General features: G+C 47.2%; 2 protein-coding genes across 2 annotated transcripts in view; both read right to left on the reverse strand.

The window, feature by feature from the left end:
- The window catches only part of LOC111142830 (ATP/GTP binding protein like 4), a 1,494,143-nt gene that overhangs the window by 184,323 nt on the left and 1,286,447 nt on the right, over positions 1-23,373 (reverse strand). The window lies entirely within an intron of this gene.
- The window catches only part of LOC111142831 (BEN domain containing 5), a 47,597-nt gene continuing 29,698 nt past the window's right edge, over positions 5,475-23,373 (reverse strand). Inside the window, 3 exon segments of the mRNA XM_022496155.1 lie at positions 5,475-6,015; positions 13,504-13,717; positions 19,604-19,752. Of these exon segments, the coding sequence (XP_022351863.1) occupies positions 5,858-6,015; positions 13,504-13,717; positions 19,604-19,752 (521 nt within the window). The 3' untranslated portion in view covers positions 5,475-5,857.

The raw sequence follows: 23,373 nt of genomic DNA on the forward strand, positions 1-23,373 counted from the left end.
CTTAACCCACTGAGCCACCCAGGCGCCCCAATAAATAAAATCTTTAAAAAAAAAAAAAAAAAAAGTCTTAGGATTTTGAGAGATTTTGAATGGCTTGCTGCTTTACTCACATTATCTTATGTAGCCCTTCATACATCTGGCAAGTAGGTATTAGGTTCCCATTTTTAAAAATGAGAAAACTGACGCTAAGAGAGGTTAAGCACTTGCTCAAGGTCACATACTAGGAAGTGGTGGTCAGAATTCGAACATAGGGCTAAGTCCAGAAGCCCCACTCTTTCCTGGACAGCCTCCCTCATGTGAAAATGGTAAAATGGAATTTGAACTACTTATTAGTTGGTGAAGAGTCATAAATTGCCACTTTCAACTCAGCAAAAGGGCTATGAGGAGAAGTGTTCTTGTGACTTCAGAGAGAATGTGAATGACCTTAGAAGTCTTAGGGAAGTAGATTTTTAGCTCAGCAGAAGAACATCTTGGTGACAGCAATAACTGGATGGACTCTTGGGTAGGAAGATGACTCCCGTGCCTGGAGGTGTTCAGGAATGGTCTAGAAAGGCATTTGCTTATAGTGGATAGGAGATCTGGGTAGAGGACCTCCAACTGCACTTTTGACCCAGAAGTTCCACGAGCCTATGAAGCTGTTTGGCACAAACTGATCAATTCCTTCAAAAGAAGGGATGAAAGTATCTGTTGACGTGTCTCTTTATAGATATAAAAGTAAAAATTATATGCCCAATGTAAACACATTTGTCCAGAGAAAACTAAACACAGAAAATGAAAATGAAATAGATTCTGCTGGAAATGCTCACAGGTTAAGGCTTTGTTTTCTGAAAGCAAGAAACCAAACTCTGGGGAAATGTGCAATCTCAGAAATAATCAAAGAAAATATAATGACATACTAGTTTTCACCTAGTAAGGCGGCAAAATAATTTAAAACATGGTCACACTCATTATATGTATCAAGACTGATAAAAAAAATGTCATTCCTACCTAGATATCCATCAACGGATGAATGGATAAAGAAGATGTGGTATATATATACAATGGAATACTATGCAGCCATCAAAAGAAATGAAATCTTGCCATTTGCAATGACGTGGATGGAACTAGAGGGTATTATGCTTAGTGAAATAAGTCAGTCGGAGAAAGACAACTATCATATGATCTCCCTGATATGAGGAAGTGGAGATGCAACGTGGGGGGCTGGGGGGTAGGAGAAGAATAAATGAAACAAGATGGGATCGGGAGGGAGACAAATTGTAAGTGACTCTTAATCTCACAAAACAAACTGGGGGTTGCTGGGGGAAGGGGGGTTGGGAGAGGGTGGTGGGGTTATGGACATAGGGGAGGGTATATGCTATGGTGAGTGCTGTGAAGTGTGTAAACCTGGTGATTCACAGACCTGTACCCCTGGGGATAAAAATACACTATATGTTTATAAAAAAATTAAAAATATAAAGGAAAAAAATGTCATTCCTTTTGACTCCAGTAAAACGACCTTAAGAAAATGATAGAAAATATAAAGGAAGAAAAAAAAAACTGTGCACACAAAAAACCTTCCCCTGAGTTTTGTTTATAAATAACTTAAAGGACAAGGAAGGGCAAATGGGCAGCTGGGTGGTGGGGCTAGGGTTGAGGTTGGCGAGGGGAGCCAGAAGGCGGGGAGGGGCCTGCTTGTTGTGCACAAGGAAAAGCCCAGGAGCACCAAGTGCTGTGGGATAAGCACAAGCTGTCTGGAGGGCCAAAGGCAGGTGTGAAAGCCAAGGTCACCATGTAAGAGGTCAGAGTAGGCTGGAGACTGGACCGGGGAACTTGGGGGAGGACTTGAATGGTTGTGGGGAGAGAAGAGGAGAAGAATGTCAGCTCTCATCCTGGCGGCCCTTTGTCCACTCCGGCCTGGTGCTTTAATTACATTCTCAGTCCTTCTAACAACCCCACGATGGGACATTATTTCCTCCATTTTGCAAATGAAGAAGCTGGCGTTCAGAAAGAGGACGGAACTCAGGTCAGGTGAGGCAGTCCGTGCGAGACTTGGGAAACAAACTCTAATGTGGGGACCTCTAGACTCAGGCTCTCCCTGCCTCCTGTCCTGGACCGTGCGTGCAGCGGGCCTCCCTCAGGAGCTGGCAGCCCTCCATCTTAGCCCCACAGCCCAGCAGATGGCTTCCTCCACTATAGCTTGATGTCCGTCAACTTGGTCGATGTTGGAATGGACGGTTACGTTTCACGGAGCAGCAGGGAAACATAGTAAATGGAAAGGGAAGGCTGCAAACCTGATAATAGGCTTTGATCACAGGTATGCAAAATACATACTCAGGCCTTGAAAAAGAGACTACAAGAGATATATCGCAATGCTTGTAGTAGCCCAATTTGGAACGTTTTCCCCTGTTTTTCTAAAAATTTCTATGAAGTGGCTTTTATTTCTTTATAACTACAAAAGCAAGTCATAATTTGAAATGCACCCAAGAAATGCACAGGCACAGAACGGTCACTCACACACGTTCCTTTGCCAGAAAATAAAAACAAGCCATATCTTTCCGTTTCATCTGGTAACCACGAACTTGTTGCCAGGACTTGTGAAGACAGTGCCCAAACGCCATCCATCCAGGCTCTGCCAATTGAGTCCTGACTGTCCTGTCCTCCACAGCTCATCGGCCTGTCACAGGAATCGAAAAGAAAGAACCTAAGTATGAAAGTGAGGGGATGCTCATTGGGGCCTAAAATGAAAGTCACCTGCATCTTGTCCAACGGCTCAGCACTCCGTGATCAGGAAAGAGTGACTCGGAACAAGCTTTGGGGGTGGAGCCTCAGCTACTCAAAAGGAAATTTACTGGGGAGCCTGAGTGGCTCAGTGGGTTAAAGCCTCTGCGTTCAGCTCAGGTCATGATCTCAGGGTCCTGGAATCGAGCCCCGCATCAGGCTCTCTGCTCGGTGGGGAGCCTGCTTCCTCTTCTCTCTCTGCCTGCCTCTCTGCCTACTTGTGATCTCTGTGTGTCAAATAAATAAATAAAATCTTTAAAGAAAAAAAAAGGAAATTTACTCTGTTTCAGGCATCCTCAGGTACTGGAGAAGGAGCACGTCTTTTTATGTAGGAAACACTCTTGTTCCTCCAGTAAAGCAGGTCGTCAAATGACTTCAACTGGACTGATACTGCTCAAGAGAGGTGCTTGTGTTCAAATACACAGCACCAGCCCCATCTCAAACTTCTTGACTCGAGCTCACTAAGCCACAGCCCAGAAGTCTGTAATTTAAGCCTCAGCAAATTCTTAATATTGGACATGTTTGGAAACTCTCTACCACACCAAATGATTTGAGTTTTGTCTATGTATCTGTAATAAAACTGTGAATCCTTTTAAATGGTACTATAGTTCCTTCAATGGCTTCAGTTAATGAGACTGATTTCCACTGGTTACGGAAGTTGGGTCTCTCTAAACATACCCTGAAATTACAGTCCTAGAGTTTCAGCCCAGGCCTTAACATCCCACTCACCTTTCAGGGAGGAGGTGACAAGGGGGTTTGTGCACAGACCTGGATTCTGACCTGACTTCACTGCTGACAAATCTGAGACGTTGGCCACCATGCTATTTAGCCTTTTTTTTTTTTTTTTTTTTTTTTTTTGAGCCTGTTTCTTCACTTGTGCAGGTACAGGAATGATGGTCCTGCCCCTGTATGACAGTAACAGGGCACTGGGTACACAAGAGAGGCTCAAAACCCTTTCAGTCTAAGTAGGGTATGAACCTCTCCTGATTTCCCATCAGAATTGGCTCTGTGTCCTTCCTTGTCACACCCACTTTTGACTTTATTCTGCCTTCTAAGCTAAAAGTAACTAACATCTGTGTGGTTCTTTGAGATTTGCAGAGTCCTTTTCCCAGATATTACCTGGAGTACTCTTCACAACAACCCTGAGTTAGGGATCATTATCTCCACTTTAAAAGAAATGAGCCCCAGAGAGCCCAAAAGACCTTGCCATTAGGGGTAAAGTCAGGATTTGAATGCAGATCCCAGAATCTTTCACACCCTGGTCTGTCCCTACTATAGGCAATATACATTACACAAAGCACTTTCAAATCTCTTATAACGTTTTAAAATGTATTTCCACAACTATTTCCCCCACCAACCTAAAAGCACCTATAAAGTGGGTACCATAAGGTAATAGTCTTTGAAGGGAAATTCACAGAGCTTCTGGGTGTCTGTGTCTCCGCTGTGGTTAGGGAGAAGAAGCGATGAGCTCAAGAATAATGCGTAGTTTTTCCCCAGTCTTTCATGCATTCCGCACTACTCATGCCCACACCGTTGAAATGAACCCATTTTAATAGCATGAATTAATCAAACACTGCTACCAAGTGTCACAAACTTTACTCATGAAACGAGTTAAACTGTGTTAAACACTTACAAAAGTCCTGACATATATTATGTTATTATTTAATTATCCATACAGCCTGTGAGGTAGACATTATTTTCCTCATTATATTGATAAGGACTCTGAGAAGTTAAGCAGCCAGCCCAAGATCGCACTGCTAGTTTGTGGAAAGTTGGGGAAATGCCATAAAAGGAAATTCACATCTACACATTCTGTTATCAAGCATACAATATTTCACATTACAAAGGATTCTTTTATTTACTAAAATAAAAGTCGTCAAAGACGTAGCCACTTCCCCTACTTAACCCAGTGACGGTGACCTTTGGCTTATAGATCTTCAGTGGTCTGGTGGATCAAGCATTAGAGAAAACGGAGGCCCAAGTTTTCCAACCAATGCCTAAAAGCCAATAACCAGAAATGAAGAAAATAATAATTGGCAACATTTATTGAACACTTCATATATACGTAAAGAATTCTTATAGCAACTCTGTAAGGTAGATATCATCTCCTTTTTATGGAACAGAAAACGGAAACTCAAGAGATTAGGTTAAGCCCAAAGCAAGCAGGGAAGCCAGGCATGGAACCCAGGCGCTCAGCCCCAAGCCCTTGCCATTTCCAATACACCATGCTGACTTCACAGGCATTACAGAAAGTGCAAATCAACAGGAAGATCGAATGTGGTTTGCCAGATTGTGCACCAGGCACCTTAGTGAAGCAGTTGCTGAGTGAGATAAAAATTATGTAACTTGAAAGATCATTTGAGATATAAAAGGATAAACGAACTGACACAGGGTGACATTGCCCCCTACTTCCTGAAGGTAACGTCGGACCACTTCTCACATTACCGCCCCCTACGCCCTTTTACAGAGATGGATTCAACTTATCAAGGAAGCTGGATCTCAGATCATCTTGAGTGAAAAGGGCGTCTGGTCTTAGATCTGTCCTTTGAAGTATGAGAAAGTAATTTGGTTTCGAGACAGCCCTTCGGATCTGCAGACAGCAACCACACCCCTTATGAATTTTCTTGCTTTCAGCCTGAATGTTCCGCCCCTCAAAGGACACTGGTCACCTCCTCTGTACACTTGATATCCTTAAATAAATGAGGATAATGATTGTCTACATCAAAGAATTAATGAAGCTTTATTATAGAACAAAATAGAGGAACAGAGATAGAAGTCCTTGAATGGTAAAAATATTAGTTCAAATTCTCAGTCAAGTGATAGGCAACTCAGAGACACTTTATCCCCCTCCGAAAAGACAGCACTTTCCCCATCCCCAGAATGATGCTGGCGCCATGTTGCTGCCTGAGTCTCAGCAAATCCGTCTGAATTCTTTGGAATGGGGAGTCCAAGTTCAGGGCAAGTCGATGACCCTGGAAACCTGCTGGCTCCCTGCCCACATCCCACCACGCACAGTGGGGTCTGATCTGGACAGCACCATCGCCCGCAAATCACAAGCCACGCAAGGAAAAACGATAAGGCTTTATGAAAAATCCAAAGTTTATTGCAAATTGTATTTTGCTTCCCTTCGTTCTTCATTTTTACAGGATTTATTGATATCCATGATTTTTTCACAGATGTACTTGTTGACTTTGGAGAGTCTCTGTGCAATTTCAGTTTCATCCACAGTTTCTTGTGCTATTCTGTCATACAAACACTCTAGACAGAGGAAAGAAACAAGACAGCCAAGGATTAATGGTGGATTGGAGTACAATCTTTTAAGGGGGCAAAAAGAAAATGGGCCTCCTGACATCCCTCCCAAACACCAATTCTCGTGTCTGGCAGAGCTGTATTTTAAAATTTTCATCACAAGTGTACTTAGAAAAGAATAGATAGAAACTGTAAGTTTATCCTTTAAAAATTAGGATACAACATCCGTGTGCCTACCACCCAGCTTAATAAGACATCATTGGTCCCCTGGGGTCCCCTCCCAAGCCCAACCTCCCCAGAGGGAAGCACTCTTCCGGATTTGTTCTTTTCTTCTTATCTTATCACATGTGTATATGTTCCTAAATAAGATATTGTTTACTCCTCCCTGTTTCCTAATTGTTTTACAAGGGTATCCACACCTCAAATATCTTTCTGACTTTGTTTTTCACTCAACATTTCGTGATTTACCCGAGTGGAAGTGGGAAGCTGCAGCTCATTCATTTTCACTGGAGGGCAGTATGCTCTTGAAAGGACTACTCCACCATTTGCTGATCCATTTTATGGTCAGTGGAGACCTGGATGGTTTCCAGTGTTCTGCGATCACGAACACCCCAGCGTGTGTCTCGTGGAGCGCTCACGCAGGCGGATCCCCAGCACGGGCCTCCGTGCGGAGCTGCCGAATGCTAGGGCGTGTGCATGCTCAGCTTTGCTAGGTGGTACCCGGTGAACTGCTTTCCAAAGTGGTTGCGCTGCCCCTAACAGTAGCATATGCAAGTGCGGGTTGCCCTGTATCTTCAAAAGCACCTGACACTGTGAGGTTATTAAGGTTCTGACCACCTGGTGGGTGCGAAGTGGCATCTCATTGTGGTCATTAGTACTGAGGCTGAGGATGGCCACTCTTACGGAGTCTGACATTTGCAGTGTGATGAAGCCAAGAACAAGCCTCCGACGCGGTCTGACGAGCCTGACTTCAGTCCACTTCCTAGCCTGGGCACCTGAGGCAAATCACTGCCCTAGATTCCTCACCTCATAACCAAGGATGACAAGCCACAGGTTATCTTTTTTAAGGCTGTGATGGAGCATAGGAGATCAACATTTTGCAAGCCTTCCTCAAACCGTAGTGTTACACCTCCGCGGGGCTGTTACAAGTCTCTTATGCACCACAACTGCTCGTTCCCGGGGCCAAGCACAGTGCTTGCAGAGGGGCAAGGTTAAGCGAATTTATGTGAAGTGAATGAGTGACTGCTTTCTCAGGGAAACCTGAGGGGATGTGAGGGGACTGGAGGAGTGCATGGGGAATGTGGCACTGGGGTACATAATTGTGGGCAAGAATTTTAACTACTTTGAATTTGCGCTTCCTGACCTCTGAGACAGGAACCACGACCCACTCTTACAGAATGGCAATGGAAGATAAACAAAATCTTGTCTACCAGCCCAGCCCACAACAGGCAGTCCTACTGGAGATGCAGCATGTCATGCTCTGAGGAACTGCAGGGCCTACCCCATGCTGACCCTCCACTGGCGTGAGAGAAGTCAGAGGCCTGCAGAAAGGGGGTGAGTACAGGCATAGGCCTCGGCTGCCACCCCCAGTGCCAAGCCCTTCCTGGGTGTGTGGCCAGCCTGCTTCCCGGTGCCATCCACACTGCTGCGGCAAGCACTGGAGGCGTTCTCTGTGTCCAGGGATCCCGGCCTCCTGCCACACACACACCACCACTGAGAAGGGGTTTGCACAGAGAAGACTTTAAAAGCTTTCGGTTGACCTCCACTGTTCCCTGACCACTCCGGAGCCCTCTAATCTCCACTTCATCTTGTCTTGGACTTTCCACAGGGACTGAGACAAGAAGGTTGGAGGCCCCGTCTCGCTCCAGTCCTGCCTTCTGCTGGGTCCACCTGCAATTCTCTCCCGCTCCAGGCTATCCCACAAATCAGCGCCTGTGATCATCTTTTCCCTGATTAGCCTGGCTCCGACCTTTGGTGCCCTAAAACTTTACTCATCCTTCCAGATTCAGCCTTCCTGGGACATCCCAGACTGAGCTGGGAGACCCCACTCTGCTGACAGCCTCTGGGCTCCCGCTAGCTCACTCTCTCAAAGCACTGACTGCAGTCTAATAAAACTGTGACCAGTGTCTCCCCCATAGACAGGAAGGCCCGGACATTCTATCTCCAGCCCTGGGTCAGGAGGAAGCAGACATTAACAGCGACTTTGCTGGAACCTGAATCAAGTGAGGGAGGCAACTCGTGCTGAGAACCACTTCGAAGTTCAGGGGTTTGACTCTGGCTCTTGCCCTAGTTGTTGCGCAACCTCTAAGCGGGAACCAACCCCTCTGGGTCTCAAGTTTACCATCTGTGAAAGCAGGATGGCAAACCCCATAATCCAAGAAGATTCTTCCAGTGCTACCTCTTTAGCTGTCTGGAAGCCAGAAAGGTGGGAAAGAGGCTGAGGAGAGAGAAGGGAGAGAAGGAGGGTGAATGTGATGGCCCTCGGAGCCCTCACAGGGGTCACAGAAGAGGCAGGAAGAGAAAGGGGTGAATGGAGAAAGGTTTACAGGAATCCTCCTCAGAATCCCAACCGTTCTCGTGTCCTGGGGGCAGGAGCACTGCACGGCCCCTCAGGTTGATTAAAAGTCTTTGTTAGACTCTAAATATTAATCACCTGCACTTGCCGGGAATGTCTCCCTCTGCGAGGGAGCATTTGAGATTATTGCTTAATTAACAAGGTTTATAACAGCGCTAAGGTGTCCTATTAAAAAAGTTATAAAAATTAACCAGAACTCAATGCTGTGGCTCATTTAGAAAGCTCAGACACTCTGCAAAAGGTCATTTGACCTTAATAAGGTTTAACTGTCATTCTGGAGTTTATCATTAAAGACTCTCCTACAGCCATCCTGCTTCCCTTGTTCTAAAACGGTGTCAGTGTTCACCCATCCCGCTGCCTTATGGAACAACTTTAAAATCAAAGAGATGAAAAAATCCTCGTGAGCATCAGGGATTATCATTTTTATATGGCAAACAAGACTAAATGTGGTAAACATCAAATTAACGGAAGCAATCTCAATCCACAAAGAGATTGCATGGGAAGAACCAGTCCAGTGCAGTCTGGAGGAGCTCAAAGAATTAGGCTAAAAATGGTGAGTGTATGGTGGGATAGGAGACAGACTTCAAACCTGCCTGGTTGTAGTAAAGAAAGAACTAACACTGGTAGCACAAGAAACCTCTGGAGACAAGGAAGTCTGAAAGCCTAGTTCTACCCAGCTCTCACCTAACCAGCTGAGTGGCCTTGGGTCATTCTTCCTTCTCATTCACTTGCACGGCAATTGTTTCTGGGCTCTAAGGGGTTGTGGGTAGAGCAGGTCTCTGGGAGGCAAAGATACAGTAAAAAGAGAATAGAGGAGGGCACAAAGGGCTGTGGGACATGTAGCCGAATTGTCCACCCACCCTGAGAGGTGAGGGAAGGCTTCCTGAAGGAAGGTTCTCCTAAGCATATCTGGGGCGGGGAGAGGGGTTAGCGGCAGCTAGCCAGGCAAGGCGGCACAGATGCAGGGTGGGGAGCATGACCTGCGGTCCAGGCACCAGGAATGGCATTTACAAATTCCCTAACTTGTGCAAGGTTTGTTCAGAGAGTACAATAGTTCACGAGGACAAGAACTCTAGGGATAGACTGCTGAAAAATAAAGCTGGAGCGTGGGCTGGGGGCCAGGTTCTAAAGGTGCTTTCGTGACACATTAAGAAGCTTACCTTTTAATAATGGGCACCATGGACTGGCTGTGACGGGGTGGTGGAAACAGGATCATGTTTGGTTTCTGAACAATCACTCTGGTTACATAATGGGGACAGGAGTCTGGAAGCTGCTGGAGTCGTGTAGGGGGGGAATGATGGCCTGACTACGAAAGGTGCAGTGGGGCAGGGAGAGGAGTGGGTGGTTTAAGATGTATCTGGGGGCAGAACAGACGGAACGAGGCATGTGGAGGGGGTAAGCGTGACACATCTCTGGGCCCCTGGCTGGCAGCGCCCTTCACCAAGACAGGGGAGCAGGAGGGGACCAAGGCTCTGAAGGGAGGAGAAAGAAGAGAGCAGGGAGGGAGCATCTACGTGGGCATTGGTGAGGGGAAGGCCGTGGGCACCTGGATATGCGGCTTGGGAACTCAGAAGTGTGGACTGAGCCAAAGAGAGATCTGCGAGCGTCATCCACTGAGTTAGCAAATGTTTACGGAGCACTCACTACCTGTCTTCCCTGAACCAGATGCTCACAAAGCTTCTGTTCCACTGGGCAGGGGGGAAAGACGATTACCCAGTGCAGGAACAAACAAGAAATGTTATGCACAGACTTTATGTGGGGAGAGCAACAGAAAGGTTCCTGAAGACTGGGCTGTTGGGGAAGGCCTCGCTGGAGAAGCAGAAGGAGGCAGGGTGTGCAGGGCAGGCAGTGAAGGAAGAGGAAAGAGGCCCCTGTGGTTGGAGCATGGTGGGAAATGGGAGGACAGAGGGGTCCCCAGAGGCCAGGTCAGCAGATGTGCACCAGGACGAGTAGTGTGGATTTCAGCCCAGGCCATGGGCACACAGAGGGCCATGGACACAGCGCAAAGTGAGACCAGCTGGGAGCTAGTGGAGAGAGAGGACGCTGTGGGGACAGATGCCAGGGCAGCAGAAGAGGAGCCCACGAGAGGGATGAGAAGCCAGGGAAGCAGGAGGAAATGGAGCTTGGGGGAGGGTTTCACTGTAAGGAAGGAGTGGTCATGTCAGACAATCTGGGGAGGAGGTGAAACACATGCCCTGGACTTGGAAAGGAGGAAGTCTGTGGGAAATGAGGCAGGAACAGACATAGCAGAGGGCTGGGAGTGGACACCAGACAGCAGGGGCATTACAAGTGAACATAGGCAGCGAGTGTAGACAACCCTTTCAAGAAATCTGGATGTGAAAAGAAAAAGAGAGACATGGCAGCAGCTAGGTAGTAGGAGTGGCCTCTAGGGAGTGTTTTATTTGTTTTCATGAGAAATGAAGAGTCAAAGTCTATTTAAATGATGCTGGGAAGGAAGCAGGAGTGCAGGAGCATAATTGGAAGAATGAGGTACTTAGGAAGGCAGCGGGGCTGGGATCCAGATGGAGAGACAGGACAGACCCAAATAAGAGAAGGAAACTCTTCTTTTGGGCCATGAGGCAGAAGAACAGAGGGTACAGTTAAGTCTACAGTGAAGTCTGCACTTCAGAGCTGTGGGAGTTCCTTTTCTTTTCTCTATGAAGGAAGAGGCATGGCCATCTTTTGAGAAAGAGTGAGATGTGGACTATCATGTTAGGAAAAGCAGAGAAGGTTTAAAAATTCCTTGGTTGGGGGGATGGGGGGCATGGCTCAGTGAGGAAAACCTGGGGGGCGTGGCGGGGGGGGCGTGACAGGTGGGGCGGAAGTCTGTGAGTATGGGATGGCCCCTGGCCACACAACTGAGCCGCCTATAGATTGTTCTATAGCTCTGGGGGCCCAATCAGCTGCACAGGACATCATCTGAATGGGGTTTAAAGAACATTCAAAATGTCTAGGTGGGCCACTGGGTAGCCAGAACAAGGACGGCGATCTTTACAGATGGGAGACACCAAGCATCCACTCGGTGCTGGAACGACACTAGGCTGGGGGAAAGAAAAGAGAATATAGTACGAACCAGGGTAAGCTCACAGCTAAACCAAAGCAGAGCTGGGGCTCGAACCCAGGCTTTCGATACCTGGTTCCTGTTTCAACCTGCCATCACCCTGCTCCAGGAGTGGACAGGAGAGAGCCCGCAAGCTGAGAAGCACTGAAAGACAGTGAGCTTCAATGACATGATCATCACGGGCTCACGTCAGCTCCACGGAGGCAGCACACTTGTCAACAAAGAATGGTAACTTTCTTCATAGTTGGAACATAACTCTTTCTAAGCTATAATCCTATCCTTTTAGTTGTCTGAGGAGGGAAGTTTTCAGCTGAGGAAACTCAGACTCGGAGGGGAAGTGACTGACAAGAAATCATACCAAGGGTCAATCAGGGGACCAGCTTGCTGCTCTCAGTGTTTCATTTGTTCCAACTGCATTTACTGAGCTCCTACTGTGTGCCAGGCCCTGTGCCAGGCAACGAGGACGTGGAGATGAATCAGAGAAGGTCAGACTCATGCCTGAGGCAGACACGCGGCAGATGATTTTAGACCCACAACGTGACCGTGGTGGGCCAGCCAGTCACTGGGAGACATCTGGGACCTGCTGAGTCACCTTCCAACCAGTACAATAGAATCAGAGGTCGGTCACCTATCTAGCGGGGCAGGACTGCATCCCCAGGAAGGCCTGTTTCTCATGGCAACCTCCCAGCTCCGGACCCACCATTCCAGACAGCAGGCAGACTAAAGGTAACCTGACTGTCTGAAAATAAGTGGCTGCCTAAATCAATTAGTCATGAGTCAGCCAGGCAAAGGCAGCTGTGTTAGAGCAGAACAAGCCTCACACCAGATCACAGCAGCATGGGCTTGAACCCTATGGCTCCAACCTCAGCCTGCTAAATCTCGCTGAGTCCTGCTCTACCCTGACCTCCAAAACATACCCGACATCTGGCCATTTTTCCCCATTTCCACTGCTATAACCGAGGTCCATGGCACCATCATCTCTATCTGAGATCACAGCAGGAGTGTCCTAACTGATCTCCCATTTGGTCACTCCACGATATGCAGACCCCACCACCCTTCTCCTGGGAGTCATGTGTTATTGGAACTCCACAGATTCAAGCTGTTTCATGTGGCCTTCTCGGCCCTCAAGACTTGCTCTCACTCACCTCCCTGATCTCACCCTCCCCTCACTCATGACTCTGCGCATCTGGAGCTTCCTCATCCCTTAAGTGTGCTGGCCTTTGCACCTGTGTATTCTACCTGTTGTACCACACCTCAGACCTCCACGGGGCTGCCTCGTCTACCTCCAGGCCCCATCCTCTTCAAGCAGGCCTGCTCCAACCACCACACCTCACACAGCCCTCTTTGTCCTACTGTAACATGAGGTGATGCTTCACCACCTTCACCGGTACCTGAAATTATCTGACATACTTGCTGTCTGCCCTAGAACTTGGCATGCAGCCTGCTCAAAATGTACATGTTGATGGAGTCTACTTTCTTCATTGAAACATGGCGTCTGGACACTTAGAGGCTAGTGGTCAGGAGCATCGCTTCTGAGGCCCAAGACAGGGACTCTCTTCCCCAGGAATCCTTTCTTGATTTTCCAGCTAGGGGTCTGCTCCCCTCCCGAGACCTCCCTCAACACATCATCAGTCCCCCTCACGCTAGCGCCCGGAACCGTACTTGTGTCCATGGCTCATCTCCCTGTGAAATGTGAGCTCTCCAGGGACAAGGTCCATACCTGTTCTCTTAGGTCCCACACATGGCCTGGGGCCTGGCATGGAGAGGCTTCAGTGTTTGCTGACCTGAACTGTGTCTGGTACCTTCCTGACAGAGTACAGGACAACATCTCAGTCATTGCGTTTGTACTGCAGTGACCTACCTCTGACAATGCTTAGTTTGTGAGGCGAGAGGGGTGGCTTAGGAACCGCATCTTTCTTTTTTTTTGTGGCAACTCCTGTGACGCTTCTGTTCTTCAGAACATCTGTTCCCCAAATCATGACTGCCAAGTTCTTTGTGTACTTGGAATCTCCTTGGGTTACTTGTAGCTGGTGCCATTTCTCCTCATCAACCCAAATCCCGCTTCCCAGATGGACCTGAAAGGGATAAGAACACAAGCACCTGTGTCGTCGGACAGGCTGGCAGTTGGAAACTTTTCTTGTCCTTTAAAAGACACTGCTGCACAACTACAAGGGACTCATTCCATAAATACTACATTAACTTTGTTTGAGGGAAATAATGCTTATTTACTAAATACCTATAAGGCACCAGGCCTTATTTGAGTGCTTTATATCCACGATCTCAAATCTCCATGGCAACCCTGGAAGGAAGGCATTGAGACCCTATCTTCAACTCAGATGGAAAAACTGGGTTGAGAAAGGTGAAGCCAGTTGCCAAAAGTCACTCGACTATTAAGTTGTAGGATGGAGATTCTAAGCTCTACTCAAGTTATAACGAGGCCACTGAGAGCCTGACTGAATCTCAGGAACGTATACAGTTGTCTGTCGCACTTCAGAAGGACCTTTCTCCCTTTCGAGTGAGCATGCTGTCCCGGCACAGTGCTTCTCCACAGCGGCACACCCGGGGGTCCTCTGGAGCTGTAAAAATTGCCTGTGCCTGGGCCCCATTCCCAGGATTTGGATTTATTACTCTGGGTGGGGCCTAGGGACTAGGATCGTTGAAAGTTCCCTAAGTAATTCGGGTGTACAGCTAAGTCTGAAGACCGTGGCCCACTGGAGGGGGCAGCCAGCAGCCCCGCTTGGCCATCAGCTGGAGTGTGTTTGCACAGGTCCTTTCCCACCTCTGGCTTCAGCTTCTTGTGAACGGAACTGGGAAGGAGGGATTTCATCTCTGCGTTCCTTCTGGCTCGGAACACGTGTGGTTTTCACAAATCAAACCAAACCACGGCCTCCTTAGTCTGACTCTAACGGCACACAGGACAAACACAATCTAATGCTCCCTACAAGGTTAGCGCTCAAAGTTTCAGAGCAGAGTCACTAAATGTAAAGGACTCAGAATGATCTAGCAATGAACTAGAAGTGTTTCTCTTTTCTGGCTCCTTTAACAACTCAAACCTCATTTGCTGATGTTATCCTTTAAAAAAAAATAGGGTTTTGACTTTGACATTGCCATTTATGTTGTGTTTCTAACGAGTCTATGGAGGGTGGAAACGGCCTCTGTGGGGAAGGAGAGGAGGCAGTTGGTAATGAGCCTACTTCCTAAGGGTGATGAGAGGGCTCTGCCAAAAGTCCTTGTCTGCAGCAAGACCTGTAGGTCAACCACATCATGCGGTCAGGAGACCTCTCGGGAGAGGTCCTGGTCTGAGAGACCGCACACACCCCCAGACTGACGGCAGACTGGCAAGAAGCACTGTTCAAAGACGATTGAAGACTGGCTTGGAAAAGACGGTGGGCACACACAGACAGACAGGTCGGTCAGCAGCACTTCTTCCTTCACCAATTACTGACATTTTCCAATCATTACAAAACAAAAACAAAACAACGCAGCAATACAGCCCACCCACGAATGCCAGTAAGTAACAATCCTGCTGGCGTCCTCTGCCTTGCCTTCCTTCCGCTCACAAGATCACTCGGATCTCTGCAGGCCTGCTATCAGATAACCAGATCCACCTGGCCTCCCTGTGCAGCAGACCTCAGGATTGCAAATCTGCTCACAACGCTCGGGAAGATAAGCAGCCCTGGAAGTGAGATGCGCTGCCTGGGGCCACCTGGGCAATACAGATCCGAGGTCAAGTCCGCCTTTCCTCCTCAGTCTGAACTGCAGGTGGGCAGTCTGGGTGTCAGATCAGGCATGGGGGGGACAAGTTTCCTGCTGCTCCCTGCTGGGCCCCAAGTCACCTCCCTTGATGGCACTCTGAAGCTACCCTCACAAGCTTCCTCACGTAGGGGAAAAAGAAGGAATTTGAATTAAATTAAATTCGGAATCAGAAAACCTTCGAGAAGGAAGACAGCTTCCGTTTTTCAAAGATCTCTGCTCTTTTCTACCCTGGGCCTTTCTTTCCTATAATCTTTTAATTTATTATTCTTAAAAGAGAAATGACAGTCATTTTAGCCAAAATTCTACTAGATAAGGGGGGGGCACTGATATTTTTTGAGGACCTGGACTGTACCCTCTATTTAATCCTCATAATGACCTTAAGAGATGGAAATAGGTTAGAGGTTATTAATCCCACTTTACAGACATGAATCCAGATCAGAAGGACAAAATTACCTTTCCTAAGACATACTAGCAGTAAATTTTGGGATCAAGATTCAAACCCAAATCTGTATGATGGCAGAGCCCGTTACCCAGACCTTCCTGCTGCTGCCAGTGTCACCGTGGTGACAACGTGGTGACAACGTGGTGGAAACATAGCCTATCTATCGCATCAATGTTCTACTGGGTTTCTTTTTCAGCTTCCCTCTGTACTGGCCCAGACACTTCCCTTGCTGGTCCCCCACCACAGGTTACTACAGCAGATAGGGAAGCCAGAAGAAGCCACGGGTTGGCTTTCTGCCTCCAGTCCCTGCTTCCTCCAACCCCCCGTATAACCACTGCCAGGATCAGTTTCCCTAAAACACGGCTCTCCTTCTTTGACTAGCTGACTTCCAGTCTTTCAACTGTGTTTCTGTGTGAACCCTCTAGAATCTTGAATGGCTCCCTATTTACTATCACATCAACCCAATCTCCTTAGTCAGCTGTAGAGGCCCTCTAGAATTCTCTTTCTATTCAACCTCCTAGCCTTTATTTCCCTACTATGGCCATCACAATGATGTTCTCAAACTCCTTCTCCTCCTCCTACTTTCAGTGTGCGGTAACACAAAGACGGGCCCTGGAGGCTCCAGCCCCGGGTGTGAATCCTGACCCTGCTACCTACTAGCTGGGAATGTTCGGCTAGCCACTTTTTCTCTCTGAGCATCACTTTCCTCAGGTGGAGAAGAGGCAGAACACCACCGAATTCATAGAGCTGTTCTGAGGATTATATGACATAACATGAATCAGATGTCAGGAGGACAGCACACATTCAGTAACTGTTATTCCCTTTGCCTTCTCCGCCCCCCAAATCCCTCCCACCCCCAGCAGTGTCTCGGCTCAGGCCTTTCCCCTGTCCAGAAATGAATGCCTTCTCCTATGTCTTCTTAAGCCTGCTTATCTTTCAAGCCCTGGTCTCCAATCCAGGAAACACTCTTTAATTGCTGCAGAGCTAAGTTCCAACTCCTCTGAATTTCTAGCCTACTGTGAGCCTTCACCACCTGATTTAGCCCTTCACGGTACATCTCCATGGGGATGGGGTGAAGCTTTGCCCCTTCTGTCCCCTTCAAACTGATCAGGACTAGTCTGAACACAAAGCAGTAAGAAACTGATGGGCATATTTAATATGTTTTAGTGGCACAGGCTTTCAATTCTGATGAGCTGTTGTTCCTTACAGAAGAAAATATTTTCTGACATGCACTTGAGTACAAGGCCCGCTTGAGTACAAAGCACAGAAAGAAATGGCTCTGGGTAAGACCAATCACAGGTATGTGCTGGGGCAAGGGCTCCTCAGGTTAACAAAGCCCAGGGTCACCTGAAGCAAGGCCCAGCTTTCAGAGATGCAGCAGAATAGACTGGAAAAAACACTGGCCTAGGAACCAGGAGACCTGGCTTGCACTTCCTACCTGCCTGTCTCTAACCTATTCTAAAATTACAGAGGAATCCCTTCTCTGGATGTGTTTCCCCATCTATGCCATGTATAAATTAGACTATTTAAACTTTAATGGTCTTTGCAGCTTTGTGATTCAATGAGTTTCTGAAATAAACCATCTTAGACAAAAAAAAAAAAAGCAATGAACTTTATCAAAATCAAGGTAACTTTTGTGGCAAGCCCTATTCACATAAAATATAGTTCGCTATTTGACCAAAATGTTAGCCTTATGTGTCAAGGGAGGCTATTAAAAATATGGCACCTGCTAGGATGGGACTTGATCAAAAAATGGCTTTGTGAAATGTTTTATAGGACAAAACTAGTTTCCTACTAGGAAATGGATCCCATTCTAATGCTCTAGGCTTTGCAGAGATTAAGGCTTTTGTTCATGCAGGCAGAGAAAAGAAAGGGTCAGAAACGCTAGCCGAGCCAAGAACAATGAGGATACAGGGAACCCTGCTCAGGGAAGTCGCCATCCATTGCTAGTCTGTCTGCTTCCTCTCCTCTCTCTTCATAAATTTGCTCTGCTGAGCTACCAATTAGTTGCAAACAAAAGTCAGGTTAGCTTTACAGCAACATGTCAGCAATAGCCAATGAAAAAACAAAATTGGCAATTTCAAGATTTATTGTGCAACTCCTGTAAAAACATTAAATGAGGTTTGAGAGACCCATTTTCTGGAAATGGAAAAATGATACCTCTGCAAAAGCGGCCCCCATAATGCTCAGAAACTATCTGTCAGTCTTCAAAGGAAGAGAGAAATAGAATTCTCTTGGAAGCTATCTTAAGAAAAGGTCTCTAGTCACTCTACATTCTGGTCATGACTAAAAAGAAATCAACACACACAAAATAGTCCTTTCTTTTATCTCCAACTGCGGAAGAGTCACCCAACTTAGCTACACAGTTGGAGTCATTAAAGGCCTACAGAGAGCAATGATCCATCCTAGCTCGTGAAGATGGAGACCCTGAGGCCCACAAAAGGGAAGGACCCATCCAAGCAAGGTCACAGAGAAAGCACAGAGATAGAGCTCTACTCGGCATTCAGGCTCTGGGCTGCCTATATCCACCCTGTCATGCCATCTGTCCCCTGCAAAGCAGACTTTTAAAGCCTGTGGGCTGGAGCAAGTCAAGAGAGAAGGGGCCAACGACCCAGCGCATCAGTTCTGCCTCCGGGGGTGGGGTGTGGGGAGGCAGTGCTCAGTTGGAGAAGAGGGCATGACAGCCTATCCAAGACAGCCCTCAAGACTAACACATTTCATTTCCTCAGCTGACGATATTTGCTTTTTGCCTCAATCTGGCCAGTTGCAGGGACGTATCTGGACGAACCCAAAGAAAACAACCTTTTCTTTCTCATCAGCCCACTGGGGAACAATACTGGATAAACAGAGACCTTTTGAAGCACAAGGCGGCAAGAAAAACAGACTGACACAGATGATTTTTTGGGGAAGAATGAGAGGTGATGTCTATAATGTATGCCACGGTGGCAGAAATAGAACACTAAAACTGAATTTGACTAGTGCCTAGACAAAGGGCTCCAATATACTTCTTCCAAGATGAATCCATTTGGAGGTTAGAAGGATGTCAGAACAGTTCTCTCCCTGCCCAGTGCTCTATCATGTGACTTTAAGACCTTTCAAGGCTATTCCGTTATTTTTCACCCCTGTACCAATGTAACTACTAATAGTGCTTAAGTTTTCTTTCAAGATTTTTTCTGAGGGTCTTACAAGAAAATCTGAGGAGTTCTGAGGGTCTTACAAGAAAATCTGAGGAGTTATATGTGGGTTGACCTCTGCTGAACATACAGCTTGGAAACAGCTTCGGGACAAGGAGCACGTCTCATTTACCAGCTTATCCTCAGCATCTAGCACAGGGCTTAGAACATGTAGATACTTTGTAAATGGTGAATGGACACACATTGAGTTATCTGTCAATCAGAGATTTCATATCTAGTACACCTTATAAATTTTATGTATCTGGTTTTATAGGTGGGTAGGACAAGTTTCATCAAACTACCATGCTTTTTAAAATCTTCCTCAAAACTAAGCTATTTTAAAATGTCAGTTTAGTTTTTACAGTTACTTTGGTCCAGTATTTAAGAAAAAGGGGAGGGGGGAGAGAAAAAGAACAAGTCCCAGTACAGCTCCACTAGTTACAAAACACGAATTCTGGAAATAGTTACTCAGGCCCGGGCCAGGAGGCCAACTGGCCAAGCTGTGGTGCAGGAAGCTCCCACCATACTCTCCATTGTTACTCTAGCTAACAAACACTTGCAGGGAACGGATAGTGAGCTTGAAACACTACCTTGCCATTGTCTAGGATATACTTGTCCATGACAGGTGCAGGAGCGGGGTAATAGGACGACGTATTTGCTTCCTCACTGAAAGTGCTCCGTAACTCCGGCTCGGGCTCGAGACATTCTGACTTTACTTTTTCCAAGTCAATGGCGGGACCTAGGCAGTTAAGAAAAGAGATCTGTCTAGAACTCCAAGGAAAATAAAAGGCAAATATTTTTAACTATGCATCTATCAGCACATAGTGGCACAAAATAAATAGGCTGGCTTATTTTGTCCATTGGACTACACTTAAACCCAGGCTTGAAAATAATATGAGGTATGAACGTCACAAAGGAAAAGGAAGAAAACTGGAAGACAAGAATGAACCAGACTCTAAGTACAAATGAGAAGTGGTCTTTGAAGGTGTCATTGTCTGAATGGAAATGCAGGGGACTGAACTGCCTGCTCCGAAGAGAGGTCCTGTTAAGACCAGGGTGGAGAAGGGTGGGCGTCACTGTAATACGCAAACTGCATATTTGTGAAAAGCCCACCTCTGCAGCCTCCATGGGAGTGGGCCACGGCCAAAGAATGGAGGTTAGGCAAGCAGTGGGGAGAAATGCAAAGGCCTCCCCCTCCCGAAGACCTAGTATCTAGCTAGACAGAAGCTTTTCAACCAAGAAATTAAAATACAATACAGATTAAGCTTCTGATTGCCTGATCTAGCAGCTACCCTGATTTTTATTTTAATGCAATCAACACAAATTACGCGCAGTTTAAACAGTGAAAGGAAGCTGGATAAATGGTGGTGGTTTCTAAGGGGAGTATTTTTTTCTTCTCCATTAGCGTTTAAAAATGATGGACTATTTTTTAAATCACCTATTGTGTCTTGATTACCAAAGGGCAGAGAAACAGGATGAAAATGAGTAAATAAGGCTGAATGACTTGATTAACTTTTAGAGGAGAGCAATTCCAAAGGCCAATGGAGAGCTCAGCACGCTGGAAATGCTCCCCCCGCAAACCTTTCGGTGGTTGTTCAGGCTCAGGGTTTTGGCTACTGCTCTCGCGGGTCCCCTGGGCCATGCCTATACCTTAAGTAACTGATGAATATCATGGTCTAATCTTTCCTTATCCTAACCAGGTGCATCACTTTGTACAGAGCTCTTTATACATCAAAGCCCTAATGAGCTAGTTGCAATTCTATGTTCAATTGCTATATCCTAGACTTTGGCTGGTGGTAGAGATGGTATTGGTGATTTTGTTACTAAAATTCCTCGTGACATGGCTTCCTAGAACAAGACTATCATTCCTGACTTGCCGGCCGCTGCCATCTGCAAGACAGAATCTCGGCAGTCTCCAAGGGTGTAAGTGTGAGCCCTGCACAAAACAGAAGGCAACGTGGCCGGGCAGCAGAACTGTGCTGATGGAAACGCATGGCTCATCTTGGGACAGTCAGTTTCGGTGCTGTGCCTGGCTCCGCTGTGTTTTAATTGCGGGGCCACAGGGGAGTGAACTGTAGATGCAGAAGGTGGCAGAGTGAAGGACAGATGACATCATGATTGTTCTGATGGCAGCTCCTAATACTGTGTCGCCTATTCAAGAGCTGGGCTCTTCTCTTTGTCCCCAGCCCCTGGCACCTAGTAGGTATTCTCTGAATGTTTGCTCAATAATAAAAGAATGACAACAATGAATGAAGAATTCTACAGTTTCAGAAGCAGACGCCAAAGTTTCTCCTCTCTCTGTGTGAGATCTCAGGTTGAATTTTTCTTTTCTTTTTTTTTTTTTAATATTTTATTTATTTGACAGAGAGAAATCACAACTAGGCAGAGAGGCAGGAGGAAGCAGGCTCCCTGTGGAGCAGAGAGCCCGACGCGGGGCTCGATCCCAGGACCCTGAGATCATGACCTGAGCTGAACGCAGAGGCCCTAACCCACTGAGCCACCCAGGCGCCCCTCAGGTTGAATTTCTGAGATAAAACTCAAGTGGAGCATTTGATCTTTTCTTAGATCAGGGAAGAGGTAATTATTTCAGTTTCCCCTAAAGGGCATGGCCCAGTTGGCATCTGAGGTCTCTTCCTGCTCTGACATTCAGCAACAGGAAAAAGGGCTGGGCTGAGAGGATGAGGTCCCCGTAGCCACTGGCTCACAGATCATCTTTGGCAAGATTGTGTCCATTCTCTAAAGCTTCTTTTTCCTTCTATGAAAAGATGGTGGACAAGAGAAGGACTCCAGTTCAGCTCTGACTTCAGTCTGGTTCTCTCCCATCCATCTCTAACACAGCTGCCAAAGAGATCTCCTTGACCTAAGACCTAAGACCGTGTCCTTCCTTGCTTAGCACCTTCCTTCCTAATTACCCTCAGAATGATGTCATACATTGTAGCCTTCCTGAGGCCCAGAACAACCAGCCTCCTCTCTACTCCTGGTGCTCACTTCTTGCTTCTGCCCAGGACCCCCGATGCTGTGCGGTCCCAGCCACCATGCCTTTGGAGGTGCTACTGTCTCCGCCTTGCATAAAGCCACATCTGCCTGCCATTGAGCCTAGGTATGTCCTCTGTAAGGCCTTGCTCTGGTCATTACTGGGTGGGGGCAGGGGGGAGGGATGCCTCTGTTTTATAAATACTTCCAGCAAATTCTGTTTGCAATCATCTGCCAATCTGTCTGTTGTCCACATTAGACTGTGAAGCTCTTTGGGGGCAAAATTTTACTTTCTTTGCAGTCTTGGCACCCAGAACAGCACCTGGCACACTGTAGGTTCTCAATAAATCCTTCATGACATGAGGGGAGAGAGCTATTGGGGAGGAGGGGATTTAGACAGGCTGGGGCAAAGGTCCTGAAACAAAGCCCTGCTGCTGAGTTGAGGTGCTTAGGGGTACAGGCGGGGGTGGGTGGGAGCTGTCTTTAGACTTCTGTCACCTTTCTGGCAGCCCAGAAGTAGAAATTAGGCTGTCAAACAGATTGGAAAGAGCCAGCCGGAACAGATGACTCGGAGGACTACAGAGGGACATATAAGGGACATTAGGAGTGAGGGCTGAGAGTCACTTTTCTGGCCCCATCCCCTGCTGCTCCCCCACCACCACCTCCGCCAAGTCAGACTCCATTCCAAAGTGCCAGCCTGGCCCTCTCCCCACAAACACCATTCCTTAGCAGCTTCGCAGTCTGTGCTTGCGGCGATCCTGCTGTCCGACCACTCTACTCCACAGATGTCCACCCAGCCAAACTCCACCAGGCACTCAAGGCCTGACTCAAATGCCACCTCCTCCATGAGGCTATTCTATCCCTTCAAAAGGGGGGTGTTATTCTCTCCACGCCTTGGCTTAGCATTAGGAGTCAGAGACTGGAATTTAAATTCTGGATTTGCCACTTAACTGTTTAGGGTGAGCTGTAAGCTTCCTCAGGTGGAGGAACTCTGCCTCCCACCCCCACAATAATCAGAGGCACTCAGCTGTTTCTGTGTCTGTCTCCCCCACTAGACTGTGAGGCCTGAGGGCAGGCAGAGGCTGTGTCTTTTTATTTCAGAGACCAGGGCTCAGCACAGTGTGCCTGGTTCACATTCTACCTTCAACAGGTAATTTCCACATGAATAATTACTTAACCTTTCTGACCCTGTTGACTCACCTGAAAGAAGGAGACACAACAGAGATCTGGCAAGACTGAAGATTCAGTGAGTTGACGATATATAAGAAATGAGCACTCCAGGGTGTGGCACAGAGCGGGCACTGAGGAAACACTGCTCCCCAGCACCGCCCCTCCCTCACACACACGTTATCCCTGGCCACTCTGTTAATCCACCACTAAACCATGG

The sequence above is a fragment of the Enhydra lutris genome, unplaced genomic scaffold, assembly GCF_002288905.1.
Source record: "Enhydra lutris kenyoni isolate GAN:26980312 unplaced genomic scaffold, ASM228890v2 scaffoldscaffold9, whole genome shotgun sequence".
In the NCBI taxonomy this organism is placed as follows: domain Eukaryota; kingdom Metazoa; phylum Chordata; class Mammalia; order Carnivora; family Mustelidae; genus Enhydra; species Enhydra lutris.